The sequence below is a fragment of the Phycodurus eques genome, chromosome 2 (assembly GCF_024500275.1).
Source record: "Phycodurus eques isolate BA_2022a chromosome 2, UOR_Pequ_1.1, whole genome shotgun sequence".
In the NCBI taxonomy this organism is placed as follows: Eukaryota; Metazoa; Chordata; class Actinopteri; order Syngnathiformes; family Syngnathidae; genus Phycodurus; species Phycodurus eques.
This window is the reverse complement of record NC_084526.1, coordinates 31,749,862-31,766,450: the sequence shown is the minus strand read 5'-3', so window position 1 is coordinate 31,766,450 and position 16,589 is coordinate 31,749,862. Positions and strand designations below refer to the sequence as shown.

Below are 16,589 nucleotides of genomic sequence, written 5' to 3'. Positions count from 1 at the left end.
GTTGGAAACAAAGAAAACAATAAATGGATTTTTCACAACATATTGCAACACTTGCAGTAAAATAAGCACTGTATTTCTGCTTTGGCTTGGCACTGCTTTGGCTTGGTGATTGCCTTTTAAGTCTTTTTTTTTTTTTTTTTTTTTTAATTATCTCCCAGATGGTCAAAATCTGTTTATAGCGCTTTTTCATAGCAGACATTTGTGCTTACCATAGTGGAAAGCACAGATATTTCAAATAAACAATGGATGCCAATGTTTTATTTGGTTCACTCACAAGCAGGCATAGTAATTAGATTCAATTTAGGTGGCTCAGTAAAATGTACCATTTACAAAAATGGATTTCACATTTGAAGTATGAAAAAGGTCTTAATTTGTATTTGTCTAGTAGGGGAGGAATGTTTGTTACAAACCTCAACAAATCAGAAGAAAAAGGCAGTACTACTTGACCAACACAACACTTGAGTAAAAGTATTCACTGCTCCTTTAACCTCTCCTAGGTTGTATTTAACATTTAATTAATATTTAAAATAAATGCTTTTATCAAATAATCAAGTGCTTGATTTAAGCAGAGGATAATAATTGACATATTCCTGATGTCTGTCATTTTAAAGCAGCCTGTAAGCCAGTCTGTGTGGTGTACTCTAAATCAAACAAAATTGTACGCACAAAGACCTGTCTACTCGGCTAATGTACGAACCGTTCGTAGCAACTTGTGCTGTTTAAAGATGTCATCTCTAATCTTGTTACAGTTCTGTCTACAAATGGTGTGGTTGTAAAGATAATTGATATATATTGTACAATTATATTTTAATACATGTAACACCTGAGAATCGTCTGTTTTGTATGTACAGGAAATTAAAGCTGTAGTATGAATTAGCTTGGAACTGGTCTTGCATTTGGGGTAGAAATCATACATTTCAAATCAATGAAGTACAATGTTGTGGTTTATTGTTATGAAACCTTCTCAGGGCATTGAATCAATCGCAAATGGACTGTTCTGGTTGTGATCAATTTAATGCCCTGAGAATGAAATTACCTGAATGAATGAGAATATTCACAGACATTATTCTGAAACCTTAGTTTCCATGTGTACCTCTGCATCTGACACGTCAAGCTCCTGGCCAGCGGGCCATTTCCGGCCCGCATAGCAATTTCGTCCGACTCGCAGGATCAATTTGAAGTCAGCATGACATTGGCCCGCACAACGGCATTAGCCAAACATGCGCACGTAATTCCATGAGCAGCGTCTTCTTATTTGTATGAAGTATACAGTATTCAGTGTTGGCGCTGTGGGGATACAACTTCTACAACTACAACAGATGCGGTTTAACTGATTTCTTGTAAACAGGTCTGGAGGTAATCAAGCTTGGGTGTGATCAGTGAAAATTAACCAAAAATTGTGATTAGCGACAATTACTTCATGATGTAAAAAGGAGGGTAATTACTTTTTCACACAGAGCCAGGTAACTGAATAGTTTTTTTTTTTTTTGCTTAATAAATGAAATCACCATTCAAAAACAGCATTTTTAATACACTTGGATTATATGTGTCTATTTAGATTTGTTTGATGATCTTAAAGTAGAGGAAACTGTGAGAAACTGTGCCAAAATAAAAAAGGGGGCCAATACTTTTTCACAGCACTGTATAATACTATGATGAGGCGATGAAACATTAATATGGTTTCACGGTCATAATGGCCCTTTGAGGGAAACCGTACCAACAATGTCAATGACAAAAATGAGTTTGACACCCCTGCTCTGTCAGATATTTTTACATTCTGTCCAAAACATGCACCTAGGGGGACCAAACCCACATAAATATAATAACTTGGGCATAGGTAAAATGACGATGTGTACCTATAGTGTATTTTAGTTTCTTAGTTTCACGCTGCAGATCATGATGCCCAATTTTGATTATTTTTTCTTAATCAGATCTTTTATGCATCGTTTACATTACAAGGACAAAGTGGATTGTCTGTTGTGTATGGAATACGTCTGTGATGTCAAACCGATGTCAAACGAGGACGTCTACGGAAGTAAATAAAGCCCCTCGTATAGGTAACGTCATGACTTATTTGTGACATTTTCAAGGATTTTGTACAACCGAAGCCAACATTTTATTATATTTATCAGTTCTAAAACATCTTCTCGCCACTGACTGTTTTCTGCTACTTCGCCTGCCATTGCCGTTTTGTGGCTTGTTTTGTCGAGCTATTTTGACGTTTGTCGCCTTTTGATGGCGTATATGTCGACTGCACGCCTTGTGAGCGTCCATAATGCACTTCCGTCGGATACATTCCGATTTATAGCCACATATGAAAGAGACCTGGGGCGTATATGAAAAAATCGGGGCTGTACTGGTCACATTGACGAAAAAAAAAAAGAAAAAGAAATCTGATACGTCTTATTGGCCCAAAGATTCTGAATTGACCTGGAGTGCGAACACAACCCCAGTGTATTAACAGATGGCAATCGAAAACATCCCCTCTGGTCAGATTGGTGGACGGAATTGGGGCACATTTGTCTGTAACTTCGTATTGCATAGCTTGGCTTTGCATCGGCTGACCTAAACTTGAGTACTGCAATAAAAAGCCACAAAAACGAGGTTTCTTTGCCATTATTATATGAAAGTGAATTGGACTTCTACCAACCAATGTTAATATACAACCCCAATTCCAATGAAGTTGCGACGTTGTGTTAAACATAAATAAAAACAGAATAGAATGATTTGCAAATCATGTTCAACCTATATTTAATTGAATACACTACAAAGACAAGCTATTTAATGTTCAAACGGATAAACTTGATTGTTTTTAGCAAATAATCATTAACCTAGAATTTAATGGCTGCAACACATTCCGGAAAAGCTGGGACAGGTGGCAAAAAAGACTGAGAAAGTTGAGGAATGCTAATCAAACACCTGTTTGGAACATCCCACAGGTGAACAGGCTAATTGGGAAAAGGTGTGTGCCATGATTGGGTATAAAAGGAGCTTCCCTGAACTGCTCAGTCATTCACAAGCAAAGATGGGGCGAGGTTCACCTCTTTGTGAACAAGTGCATGAGAAAATAGTCGAACAGTTTAAGGACAATGTTCCTCAACGTACAATTGGCACTGCATCAAGAACCGACATCAATGTGTAAAGGATATCACCACATAAGCTCAGGAACACTTCAGAAAAGCAATGTCAGGAAATACAGTTCACCTGTCATCGTGACGATGACATTTCGCAAACACTCCCTTACATCAAATTATCTGATAAATATAATCCAAAATCAATAAGATAATTTTAATTAAGATATATTTTAGATAAGGAAGCTGACTGGTTAGCACATCTGCCTCACAGTGCTGAGGACGAGGGTTCAAATCTGGCCTCGTCTGTGTGGAGTTTGCATGTTCTCGCTGAGCCTTCTTCGGTTTTCTCCGGGTACTCCGGTTCCCTCACATCCCAAAAACATGCACAGTAGGTTAATTGAGGACTCTGAATTGCCCGTAGGTGTGAATGTGAGTGTGATTGGTTGTTTGTCTATACAGTGGGTATGGAAAGTATTCAGACCCCCTTAAATTTTTCACTCTTTGTTATATTGCAGCCATTTGCTAAAATCATTTAAGTTAATTTTTTCCTCATGAATGTACTCTCAGCACCCCATATTGACAGAAAAAAAACAGAATTGTTGAAATTTTTGCAGATCTATTAAAAATTAAAAACTGAAATATCACAGCCATACGTATTCAAACCCTTTGCTGTGACACTCATATTTAACTCTGGTGCTGTCCATTTCTTCTGATCATCCTTGAGATGGTTCTACACCTTCATTGGAGTCCAGCTGTGATTGATTATACTGATTGGACTTGATTAGGAAAGCCACACACACACACCTGTCTATATAAGACCTTACAGCTCACAGTGCATGTCAGAGCAAATGAGAATCATGAGGTCAAAGGAACTGCCTGAAGAGCTTAGAGACAGAATTGTGCCAAGGCACTAGTGGTGGGGAAAGTGAAGCCTCATGAAGCACTGAGGCTTTCCTAACAATTGTGCCGAAAAAGATTCAAAGATTCAGTGACTGTGACATCTGGTGGACAATTGAACCCATTGCAACCTCTAAAGAGCACGACTGAAGCACTGACACTGTTTCCCAAGACAGCAATAAAAGTGCAGAAAAGTCTGTATGGTCATTCAAGGGTTTTGCTAATTCATACCAAATAATGATTATATCGTCATTACAATAAAGTATGCAAAATATATCCCCTATACTTTAAAACACATTCCAGATTAACCCAAAGAATAAATGCAAATTATATTTAATGTGGTTAAATATTGGTCACTGTACGGCTTCTGTAACTGTACTAAAAGTCCCTAACAGGATTAGAGATCCTTCCTACTTTTCAAATGTTTATGGTGTGTGAATTAAGAAACATTGTGTGTGTGTGGTGTTTTTAATGAAAACCTTTAAAGGTAATGGTTTGTCATTTGGGAACTTGTATGGTTGACTTGCCAAAATACTCTCACTCTCCAAATCTCTTATCTCCTCACAACCCCATTTTAAAGCATAATGATGCATCTTGTATAGATAGTATGGCGCCAAACCACTCAAATATGTCAAACTTTCATTGGCTCAGAATGCGTTGAAACGCCATGAGCCAATGAAAAGCTTCGAAACATTTTGAAGGAATGAAGCGCAAAGCGAAACAGCAATGACGTTCGAAGCTTCAAACGTCATCGGTCACGTGACACTGGTGTTTTGATACAAGCTCCGACACAGTGTTTCGAATCACTCCGCTTCAGGAAGAGTGACACAAGCGCCAAAGCCTCGGTATCATTTGCCCATCACTATAAGTCACAGATCTGGCCAAGGTTACAAAACAATTTCTGCTGCACTTAAGGTTCATAAGAGCACAGTCGCCTCCATAATCCCTAAATGGAAGACGTTTGGGACGACCAGAACCCTTCCTAGAGCTATTCCAGTTTTTCTTTTTTAATAAATATGCAAAAATTTCAACAATTCTGTTTTTTTCTGTCAATATGGGGTGCTGTGTGTACAATGATGGGAGGGGGGGGGGGGTTAAATGATTTTATCAAATGGCTGTAATATAACAAAGAGTGAAAAATTTAAGGGGATCTGAAAACTCCGTCACCACTGGATGTGGCCGGCGACCAGTTCATGGTTTACCCCGCCTCTTGCCCAGACATAGCTGGGATTGGCTCAGCACGCCCCCGACACCCGAGTGAGGATCAGCGGTAAGGAAAATGGGTAGAAGGATGGGGTTTTTAGTTTTTCCTTGCCTGGTGGGAGAGACTCTTTTGTGAATAGGGGCTATCCTAATAAACTTGACAAGAACAAATGGCTTAATTAATGGACTCGATGTAAATGCTCAGTGGGTTGGATTTAAGAACGAACATATATGGCCAACAGGCCGTACTTCGCCCACCTCTGTGTTAACCGGTTCATTACGACTGTCAATTGTGAGCGATCAGTTAACGTCAGTAAAATTGAAAAGTACAGAAGTTACCCAAGACAATGTTGCGATTGCTATAAAATATCCGTTCGTGCTTAGTCGCATTGGGGCTCGTGTAGCCATCATGCAACTGTCTCTAATTACAATTCGCAATGGCGTCAACATTATACATAATGAGGTTAATTTCGGTTTACATAAAATATTTAACGAAAGTCTCTTGACGCCTAGAAGTGTTCATAATTCAGTTGTTGATTGCAAAATATTCCGACGGCGAAACGTCACCATACGATTTGCATACTATAAGGCTCATATCCATTGGTAATTTGCATATCAGGCGTGGTGTTTATACGTTGGCTGTCAGAGGAGCATATCTTTTGACGGATAAACTCCCAAGTTCCACGAGGCTTGCTGTAGCTTCCGTTCAAGAACTCGAGCTCGCAGCATGCGGATTGCGGAACTCCCAACTCTTGCTGTCAGATGCGGATGAAGAGGAGGATGTTGTGAAGGCGCACTTCGCATCCATTTAACTATGCCGCCTAGGTATGGTTCGACGCAGCCGGGCTTTTCAGACGACGCCTGTTCCTTGCCTCGTTAAATGGTACGCCGCATTGAGAGAGGCCCAGGACGATTCAGACGCGACTGCTCCTCTGTGTCTGCCCAAGAAGGGCATCTACTACGCAGGCCGACTGTCACCACAGCTGGTTAGCCGCTAGGCAGCTATTGCTCGCAGGTAAGGATGCAACGATGTCAACAAATGACTTCTGCGCTTCATATTGTTTAGACCACATCGCCCTCGTTTTAAGATTTGCACAAGTATTGTGTGTTCTTAAGGATAACGCTACTAGTAGCAGCTAACTAGCTAATCCAATGGTGACGTAGAAAAGTACCAAGCTAGTAGTGGGGGCGATAGATGCGAACAGAAGTCAAGACAAGGCCGGACGGAGATAATACTGCTATCTTAAAAATATGATAACACCCATAAAGAGCTACACCGATTATTCCATCAGCATTGATGATTAGATTGTCACAGCTGCCTCCTCGGTGTTTTTACCGCAGTCTCAACAATTGGGTTATTTCATTTGACGTTATACTTTTACATGGGTATGTATACTTTTGTCTTGTGTTCACGTATTGACATTTGCAGTTGTAATAGACTGGCTTTAATCGACATGGCATGACTGACCGATTTGATTTGGAATATCAATTAAAATAGCAATTTCTCTTCATTGCTGTTTTTCTCCCATCCACCCAGCTATGGAAGTTGCTGTCTTACATAAACTCTGTATTAGGTGACGCATGGCCATTGCTGTAACGCATGAATGGGACTTGTCAAAGTGAGCCCTCAAAAAGCCTGCAGAGGAACAGATAACCCTCAATAATGAGGAATACATGGACCTATGATTTGTCTGGATATAGATTTGAGGATTTGTTTCTTGAGGAAATATTTGATTTAGAAATAATCTGTACCACCTAGTGCTACCATCCTCAAACCTTAATTAAGACCAAACCCAATAATTTTGGCAAATGTATTAAGATGTCAAAATGATGTGCTGTCTGTATTATCTGTATTAAAAAGTGTGGGTGGGCAATTTAAATGCCTGTTTGTTACTGTACTGTAATAAATGCAGATCTTTAATCTTTGTCTTTAAACTTGAACTTGCAATTTTCGTCAGTCTTTATCTGTCACATGAAGTAATCCTATTCTTTTCTTAAATGTATTTTTAATTTATAACCAATATAATCCAGTCACCTGAGGAAATTCAGCTCACACTGACTAGTTTAATTCATTCCTTGGCCATGCTCAAAACAGTCTTATCACAAATATTCTACAATTGAAATGAATTGACATGCCAGTAATCTGTTCCAGCCCCTGAAAAAACAATATATTTTTTTAATGAGAAAAACAGCACTCTTTATAATACTGCATTATACTTTATAAAACATTAAGTATCGACATAATTAGATTATTATTTTACATTATTTTGTTACTGCTCATTCAGGTGTGCATGCATTGGTCACCTGGATGCAGTCTTCATAGGGATATATGGTACTGGAGAATCGGCTCCTCTCTCGGGTTCTCAATACAGAAGTAATATTAATTGTTTTTCACAGAGGATAAAGAGCAAGGTCAATTCCTTTGTTTTTGTTGTATTACTGAAGACATTTGGGTTTCAGATCAAAAGATGAATATGAGACAAAAGTTCAGAATTCCATCTTTTATTTCATTGTATTTATATCTAGATGTGTTAAACAACTCAGCGCCTTTTGTTTGAACCCACCCACTTTTCAAGTGAGCAAAGGTATTGGAACATGTAACTGATGGGTGTTTGTAGTTGCTCAGGTGTTGCATTTTAGAGTGATTGCTGAAACAGTGCTTGTTTTTGGCTTTGGGTTTCACCTGTGAAAAGTGCATTTGCTGTTGAGCAAACATGAAGACCAGAGCATTGTCTATGGGAGAAAAGCAAACCATTTTGAAGCTGAGAGAAGAGGGAAAATCGATCTGAGCTATTGCACAAACATTGGACATAGCCAATACAACAATTTGGAATGTCCTGAAAAAGAGAGAAACTACTGGTGTACTGAGCAACAGACATCGAACAGGTCGGTCAAGGGAGTCAACAACAGTTAATGACAGAAACATTATGAGACCTGTGAAGAAACAGCCAAAAAGGACAGTCAGTGACTTCACTGCCAAACTCCACAGGGAGGGGTGAAGGTATCACAATCCACTTTTCGAAGAAGACTTCGAGAGAAGAAATATACAGGCAATACTAGAAGATCCAAACCACTCATCTGAAAAAATAATCTGAAGGCCAGATTGGATTTTGCAAAGAAGTACAGAGATAAGACACAAATGTTTCAGAACACAGTTTTATGGACTAATGAGACCAAGATTAACCTCTACCAAAGTGATGGAAAGGCCAAACTATGGAGAAAGAAAGGATCTGCTTATGGTCCAAAACACACAAGTTCATCTGTGAAGCATGGTGGAGGTAATGTCATGGCTTGGGCTTGCATGGCTCCTTCTGGAACGGGCTCAGTAGTCTTTATTGATGATGTAACTCATGATGGTAGCAGCAGAATGAATTCTTAAGTCCACAAAACCATTTTGTCTGGCAATTTACAGAAAAATGCATCCAAACTAATCGGGAGAAGCTTCCTCATGCAACAAGACAATGACCCAAAACACACTGCCAACACAACAAAGGACTTCATCTGGGGGAAAAGGTGTAAGGTCTTATACTGGCCAAGTCAATCACCGGACCTTAACCCAATAGAGCATGCCTTTTACCTCCAAAAGAGGAGACTGAAGGGAGAAAGCCCCAGAAACAAATGAGAACTGAAAGAGGCTGCAGTAAATGCCTGGAAGAGTATTTCAAATGAAAAATGCAACTGTCTGGTGAAGTCAATGGATCGCAGGCTTGATGCAGTTATTGCAAGTAAGGGTTATGCCACCAAATATTCAATGTTTTTCACTTTAAGTTAATTTAATAATGTCTGTTCCAATGCTTTTGCTCACTTGAAATGTTGGTGCCTTCAAACAAAAGGTGCTCTGCCCCCAGTTGTTTAACACCTCTAGATGTAAATACCATGAAATAAAAGCTGGAATTTTGAACGTTTGTCTCATTCATCTTTTGATCTGAAACCCAAATGTCTTCAGTATACAACAAAACAGTTGACATTGCGATTCCAATACTTTTGGAGTGGACTGTACAACCAAATCACACCGGTGCAGGCATGCATTGCGAGATTCAGAGGTTTGCAAACTAGTGCTGCACCACTTGAGGTGGGGGGTGGGGCCGATCCCTTGCTCAAGGGCACCTTGACAGTCGCGAGCAAGCAGTCGAGCATCTCTCCAAAAACTAGTTTCCATTTTTACTTTTGTTGGCAGTGGGACTCAAACCTCTACCCTCCGACTCCGAAGATTAGCTGACACGTTCTCCTGTTTATCAGCTCCAGGATTCGTACATTGAAGACTGCCGCTCCCACTGTGTCATTTAATAACTCACAGCCACTGTGGTTTGTCATATTAGTGTGCCGTGAGAAATCGCAGGTACAATATATTCCAGCTAGTCGTGATGTGTGTCTTTTTGAATATCAGTATAGCTTTTGTAGTACAATATGTTGGTTAGTCACGTCATATGTGATACTGTTTTATCATGACGTAACCTTAACAGAGTGTTTGTTTGTCAATGGGATAAAATGCATCACGTTAAAAAAACAACTAGGTATACTTTATGATCTCAGTTGTCCACATTTGTTTGTAGTTTAGCAATGCGTTCTGTAATAGGAAGCTCATAAACCTGGAGACAAGCTTTGTTTGCACAGCTGCCATATTGTATGTGTTTAACAGCCATAATGTCTGGTGTGGAAGAAAGACAATGGTTAATTTGTGTAAAACAGACGGGGAGAACATGCAAACACCACACAGGCGGGACCGGGGATTAAACCCCGCTCCTCAGAACTGTGAGGCTGACGCTCTAACCAGTCGTCCACCGTGCCGCCCTTAGCAGTCACAATATATCTTTTTTTCATCATCAAAATATAGGTCGTGCAGTAAAAAAACATGCATAAAGTCGTGACGTATCGTGTGAAGAAACGTTTCCGAACAAAATTGTTGCCTACTGGGCTGAGTACCTTTTTATTATATTGTTTTACCAAGTGATATGTCAGGAAAGTGTACAAATTATGAATTCGTATCAAACTTGCCTGAAATGTTTTGTCGTCATAACAATTTTCTTTTCCTCACTGCTAATAAATATCTTCCCATGCCCTGCGGAATATCAGCTGTAGTATTTAATTTAAATTGGTTCTGAATGGTTTAAAATGTAGGACTGCCGTTGACCTTGGAAGATTTAGTTGTGACCAATCAAACATATTGTTGTGTGTGTGTGTGTGTGTGATCTGTTGTTAATGTAAGGGTTAGTTAGTAGTAGTATTCTTACCTGATAACCAGTCATTCTGTTTTGTATTACTTAAGCATGGTGTATTTTGTATGACAGTGGACAAATATTTGTTTCCCCCTTGTATCATAACCCCTGTCTAATATTACAGGTTTGTCCAAGGAATTCCAGAACCTTCAAAATGATTATCAAGGCATGGTGTTTCCCAATACAATTGAAATTTCCCACCTCTGGTTGAAATCCACCACTGACTAACAATTGACCAATCATCACGGATGACGTGAAATACAAGACGTGGTCGATCCAAAATGGAGAAAAAGAAACCGTGCTCACGACTCCTCGACTACTTGGTGGTGGTTGGCGCAAGGTAAGGATTTGATTTGGTCTAAAAATGACATTTGGACCACAATTAAACGGTAACATTTTGCCCTGAAATAGAAATAATAATTTACTGGACATGTTCGGATTTGTCTACAGTAAGGCATTATTACACATTAGATGAAGCAAAACTGTTGAAAATCTGCCAGAAATTACATGCGTCAACTTGTCGCTTTTCTACAATCAGTAGAAAACAGTTCTTCTTAAGTAGATGAACGAAATCTTATGCATCTTAAATTCCATTTTTGTTTGAGTTTCTCCTGAAGTTTTACTCATACACAAGCACAGTAGTTGTTTGTGTCAACTGTTGCCAGAGAAAATAATTAAAATCAGTGAGTGTTCAGCAAAGAGCTGTTCATCGTGTAAAGGCCTTTTCACACTGCACTTGCTCAGTATGAAAGGCAAAGCGCAACGACGACGCCAACGCGGGTGCGGCCATCCCATATTTGGAAGTGGTGACGCAACGGCCTAGGAGGAAGTCGGGAGGGTTTCCTCGCTGAGTAGACCGCAACTCTGCAATATGTATTTGTCATTGTTGGAAAAGAGAGCCCTAACTTTGCTTATTTGAAGGAGCCAGAGGTGACGCACCAGCAAAAAAAAAAAAGGAATGAGAATATCCCACACTAATTTCACAAATTTTTTTAAACGTGTTGAGAGCGCTTCGAGGTGTCTTTCAGCAGGGAGGTTTGAAAGGGAGTTTGAAGGCATCCCGCAGAGACGTCTCGGTGTATTATTTTTCTATTTGTCCAAAGTTTGGTATAGCGCGACACTGCAATTATTGGGCCTTCCTCCATTCCCCCCTTGACATTTACAGTACAGGTTCGCCAAAATAGCACTCAAATCACTCCGCCAGCCCTGCTCCCATTGGAGGTGCTTTTTGACGGCATCGTGTCAACGCTCCCGAATAAAACATTTTTCTATCCGATTACACGACTCTGAGTGTCCGATGCCCTCTGCATTGATGAGACGCTCGGTTTCATGTCAAAATGCGCTGACACCCCCTCAACACACACACAATGAATGGAAAAGTTGAGGGCCTCAGATGCCTTGCCAAATGCATTGTGAAAGAGCCTTAACTGTCAAGAGTATGTCCACTGTAACATTTGGAGTTGAGTGTAATGGTGGTTCAGGTTCTGGGTTCAAATCGGCATTACTTCTTTACTTGCCTTGATCACATCTCTCGACTGTTGTGATTGTTTTCTTATAGGGCTGCACAATTATGGCGAAAATAATAATCATGATTATTTTGATCGATTGTAATCACATATTAACCACAATTATTAAAATCTTTATTTTTATTGCATTACTTTTCAACAAACTGAAGAGTTTTCAGCACAAAACAAATCTTTAAATAAGAATAAATGATAGATAATTAAAAAAAAGTACCCATCCATTTCCTGTACTGCTTATCTTCAAGAAATTCAAGTCTACCAAGAGCTAACTGAATACATATACTATTACAGTGTGCAATCATGAATTGCAACTTAATGGAAGCAAATGCAGTTTATGCGTAAAATGCAATGTTAGGCTGCAAGCACAGACCTTTCATTTGAAAATACCCGTCGGTGTAGTGATTAGTCAAAGACAAGTACGGCTCCATTATTCTGACGACCATTCGTGGTCGCAAACTGCAAAGGAGTCGACAGTTGAGATTTCCCTCTCTATTTACTCGCAGCGTTTTTCATTACGGTCCGGCTAGCCTCCAGTCGAAGTCAAGGCAGCCGGTACAACGATTGTTAATAGCATGCGTTACGGTAACACGCCGCCAATGTGCTTCGAGGGCCAACTTCAAAATAAAAGCCTCATATATTAAGACCTTGGACATCAATGCTATTTTAGGCTTTTATTTTGAAGTTGACACCGGGGCATGTTGCCGGCGTGTTACTATAATGCTCAGTTTGAACAATTGTTCTGCAGGCTACCTTAAACTTTTCGACTGCAGGCTGGCCTGACCCCAGTCATTGTTCATACAGTGTATTTAATGCCACTTTGGATAAATAATTGCACGGGGCGATCACATGTTCCTTGTCCAGTGTTTTGCTGTTTTTCTGCTGTTTTTTTTTTTTTTTAGATGGCTGAACAGATTAGTTGTTACCTACCTTGCACAGCAGACAACTCTGCTACACTCTTAACATATGGCTTCTTGTTTAAAGTCGCTTGCCTTGAATCAAAACATGTTCCGAAAACAGATGTCGATCCCTTTCCGAGGTGCTACCTCCAATCTTTGCGGTACTTGCTTCTCCAGCATGAGTCACTCTTGTAATTCCACTGAGACTGAGAGGCTACAGCTGCAAAGAGTGCTATATAGGGAGCCCAACGAAGCGTTCGCTTCCTGGTGGCTGGCTGACTAAGTTGAGAAAGTGCTTCATAGCCTCAGAGCCCGCATTTTAAATGTTTAAAAAAAACAAATCGATGACGATCAGACTTATTTAATTGTGGCAGCCAAAATCGTGATCACGATTAAAATCCCACTAATTGTGCAACCCTATTTTCTTAGAATCTGTTATCATCTTTACTACCACTGTTTTTACAGAAATATCAGTTCAGTGTCAAACCTTACACAAATATTTCTAACAAAGTTAAGGTTGATCGGCACTGGATACTACTGGGTTCAACGCTGACATCCCACCTTCCAAAAAGCACACGTGCTACTAAAATTAACAGAAGGGTTAAGAATTGAAATAAGTTCCCAGGTGTCTTAAAAACTGTCATCAAAATACCTCAAGGATCATGAATTATAGCACACCTTTCACAATTAGCCTTTTTTGTTCCTGCCTGAGGCAATGAGCCACTGTTCACACTGCCCCCTTCTACTGTGGACTGTGCCAATGTTTTTGTTACCATGAGAACTGTGGGCACCCCTAGGGTGTTATTATTTTGCTATGTTGACCCTCCTAAATCTAAAAAAAGTGAATGCTAAATGTGAAGCTCATGCCAGCTTCCATAAAGACAGTTAAAGCATTGATTTTATTTTTGTGGAGGCAGCACTTCATCACCAAGCCGCAAAATTATACCTGTCTATTAGTGTAGCAGATCTGTGCATGTAGCATGTTGGTCCTTTCTGTCTCTTTTAATGTATTTATTTGTGTTGGTTGAGCAGACGCGAGTTTGTTCATGTCACCGATCTGTGTACTTTGACATTGGGCATTTTGTACAGTTTCTAAAAATATTCCAGTATTCTGGTGTACGATGTCAGTTTTTTTGTAATTAGCACCAGGGTTACTAAATGTATTTTTTTACATCCCACTTCTATTTGTGAGTAATATACATTAAAAACACTGTTTAGCCTTGCATTAGATTGCAGATACATCAACTAAGTCTAATAAGGGTAGAGTCCCGCAATCATGTCACACAAATGTTACTGTACATTACAAATATGCTTGTCCATCTCACCTCTAGGCAACCAAGTAGCGATAGTGTGGCCCAGACCCCTCAGCTCCTCCGCCGATACCCACTGGAGGACCACCAAGACTTTCCACTCCCACCGGATGTGGTCTTCTTTTGCCAACCAGAAGGCTGCCTTAGTATACGCCAGCGTAGGGTTAGCCTTCGTGACGACTCCTCTTTTGTTTTTACTCTGACTGACAAGGACTCAGGAATTACTCGCTACGGAATCTGTGTCAACTTTTACCGATCTTTTCAACGTGGGCATCACCGTACCCGTGTGGACAAGAGTGGTCAAATAGAGACCGCAACACAAAGCGGGGACAGCACGAGTGAAGGCTCTGATGGGAGTACTGGAGGCCAGTCTTCTGGGTTATCACCATCCAACAAAGCTGAGTCGGTGCCTCAGTCTGCTTCTGGAGAGGAGAGTGAACCACCAGCTACTAAGCTAAATGCTGGAAAGGCTGCACAACTCAGGCGAAATGAAAGGATGGCTGCCAGGAATCGCAACAGTACATTGACCTCGTTGTGTATACTCAGCCACTACCCCTTCTTCTCCACCTTCAGAGAATGCTTATATATCCTCAAGAGGATGGTAGACTGTTGCAGTCAGAGGCTAACGCAGCGTGCTGGACTGCCCCGTACATTCCAAAGGTGAGAAATGTTTGATTCTCCCATGTTTCTGGTTTCTAAGCCTCCAGGATTTTAAAGTTTCACAATTCATTTTGGGCAAATGACATCCTTTTATGATTAAGAATGTCAAAATGTTTTACAATTGTTGTTAGAATGACTTCCATGCCATATATAAACAGAACTTGCTGTCATGTTCTTGTGTTCCTGTAACATCAGCACAGCATGTTGCTATGATTGATCACTTGATTGCAACTCCCTGGTTCTCCTTGGCTTTCACACAAATTCACCATGCTGATAAAACCTCAAAACACAAACACACTGTCTCATGAATAGTCATGAGAAGACAGTTTTACTTGTGCACGCATGCATACACACATTTAAGAAAGCTGTCAAATTCATTTTGTGAAGACATACATATATCTGTATGTAATTGTGGTATTGGAAATTGTTTTTAGGTTATTCGTTTTTTTAAAAGACAGACTTGGTAAGGAAGTCTAATGGTATATTTAGTTTTTGTACGCATTTTTTGACTTGGCTCATAAATGAAGGATTTTCCACAAATTAAGCGACTTGAATCAGTCATATTGAAGACAACAAGAATGATACTTCCTGAAACTGGAAGTTAGTATCACACACAAGTTAGAATCATCATGATGAACAGAATAAGTTTGTGTGTTACCTCTATTTGGCTTACTCGTGATAGCAAGTTTTGGAGTGACAAAGTCTTAATTGTCCTGGGTGACTGCGTTCTCCCAATACACCGCTGTCATTTTAGTGGTAAAACCACCATATCTTCTCTTTGGGATTGTAAATGTGTTGTAACATCCACTAGTTCTGCATTATGAGGCATACTCTGTACTTGTGTGACAACTTCAAAAAGCAACGCGACCCAGAGGACAGCAGATAATTGTTCTGTTTGACATGGTTGTTTGAAATGTCAGGCAATGACAAAGAAGGGGGAAGAGGCATCATATTGTGGCTGCAAGCATTTCTTGCAGTGATGCTATGGACAGATTGAGGTCTCTGGTTGCCTTTGGTCCAGCTAATGATTTTTCTCACTCTGTCACAGACACACTAATCACCACGCTAGAATGGGCTTAATGGCATTGTGTCTATGCTTGTATACTTGCTGCACATGAAACCCATCTGCTATACAGTACTGTACAGTGGAACCTCAATTTATTAAACTAATAGGAGGAGGGATCATCCGTTAAAACCTTTTGTCCGTTAATTTGAAGCAGTTTTTTTTTGTGTGGCCTAAAAACACCCAGTACAGTACAAAATTATTGTAAATGAATTAGGCCTGCAACCAACAATTTTTCAAATAATCGATTAATCTGTCGATTAATGTTTTTGGTTAATCGATTAATCAGATTTAAAAAAAAAAAAAAAAAAAAAAAACCTTTACTCAAAAATGGGACATTTCAAATTGGCAGTGCAGAAAATTACACACATAGGTTGTTGCATGCACATTCCAGAGCCCTTAAAGTAATTTGACATTATGATTTAAAAAAAAAAAAAAAAAAAAAAAATGTTGGTCAAATAGCTTTACAATTGGCCATGGACCAATCACAAGAAAACATCATGTATGCCATACAATATCTGCTAAAAAATTGTTTTTGTCATCCTCTGTCACTACACGGTGCTACATCAGGATTTTCAGGAGTACCTGTAACTCACCACCGTCTCTGTGAATCTCGTCACAAAACAATTAAATTATCCCTCTTGACCTCTTATGCGTTCCATTTAGATCTTACATATGACAGATTAATTTGATGAAATCATATTGAGAAGTAAAAACATGATTTCAAAACATCCCTCATGTCATCAT

General features: G+C 39.7%; 1 protein-coding gene across 50 annotated transcripts in view; it reads left to right on the top strand.

Moving 5' to 3' along the window:
• The first annotated feature begins 5,249 nt into the window (after positions 1–5,249).
• madd (MAP-kinase activating death domain) overlaps positions 5,250–16,589 on the top strand; it is an 83,671-nt gene continuing 72,331 nt past the window's right edge. For 49 of the 50 annotated variants that reach the window (XM_061670289.1, XM_061670281.1, XM_061670288.1 and 46 more), the window contains exons 1-3: positions 5,250–6,189; positions 10,515–10,730; positions 14,141–14,779. In XM_061670289.1, the coding sequence (XP_061526273.1) occupies positions 10,672–10,730; positions 14,141–14,779 (698 nt within the window). In that variant the 5' untranslated portion in view covers positions 5,250–6,189; positions 10,515–10,671. Of the gene's footprint in view, positions 6,190–9,351; positions 9,514–10,514; positions 10,731–14,140; positions 14,780–16,589 lie in introns of all 50 variants that reach the window. The other variant, XM_061670259.1, reaches the window with a different exon arrangement.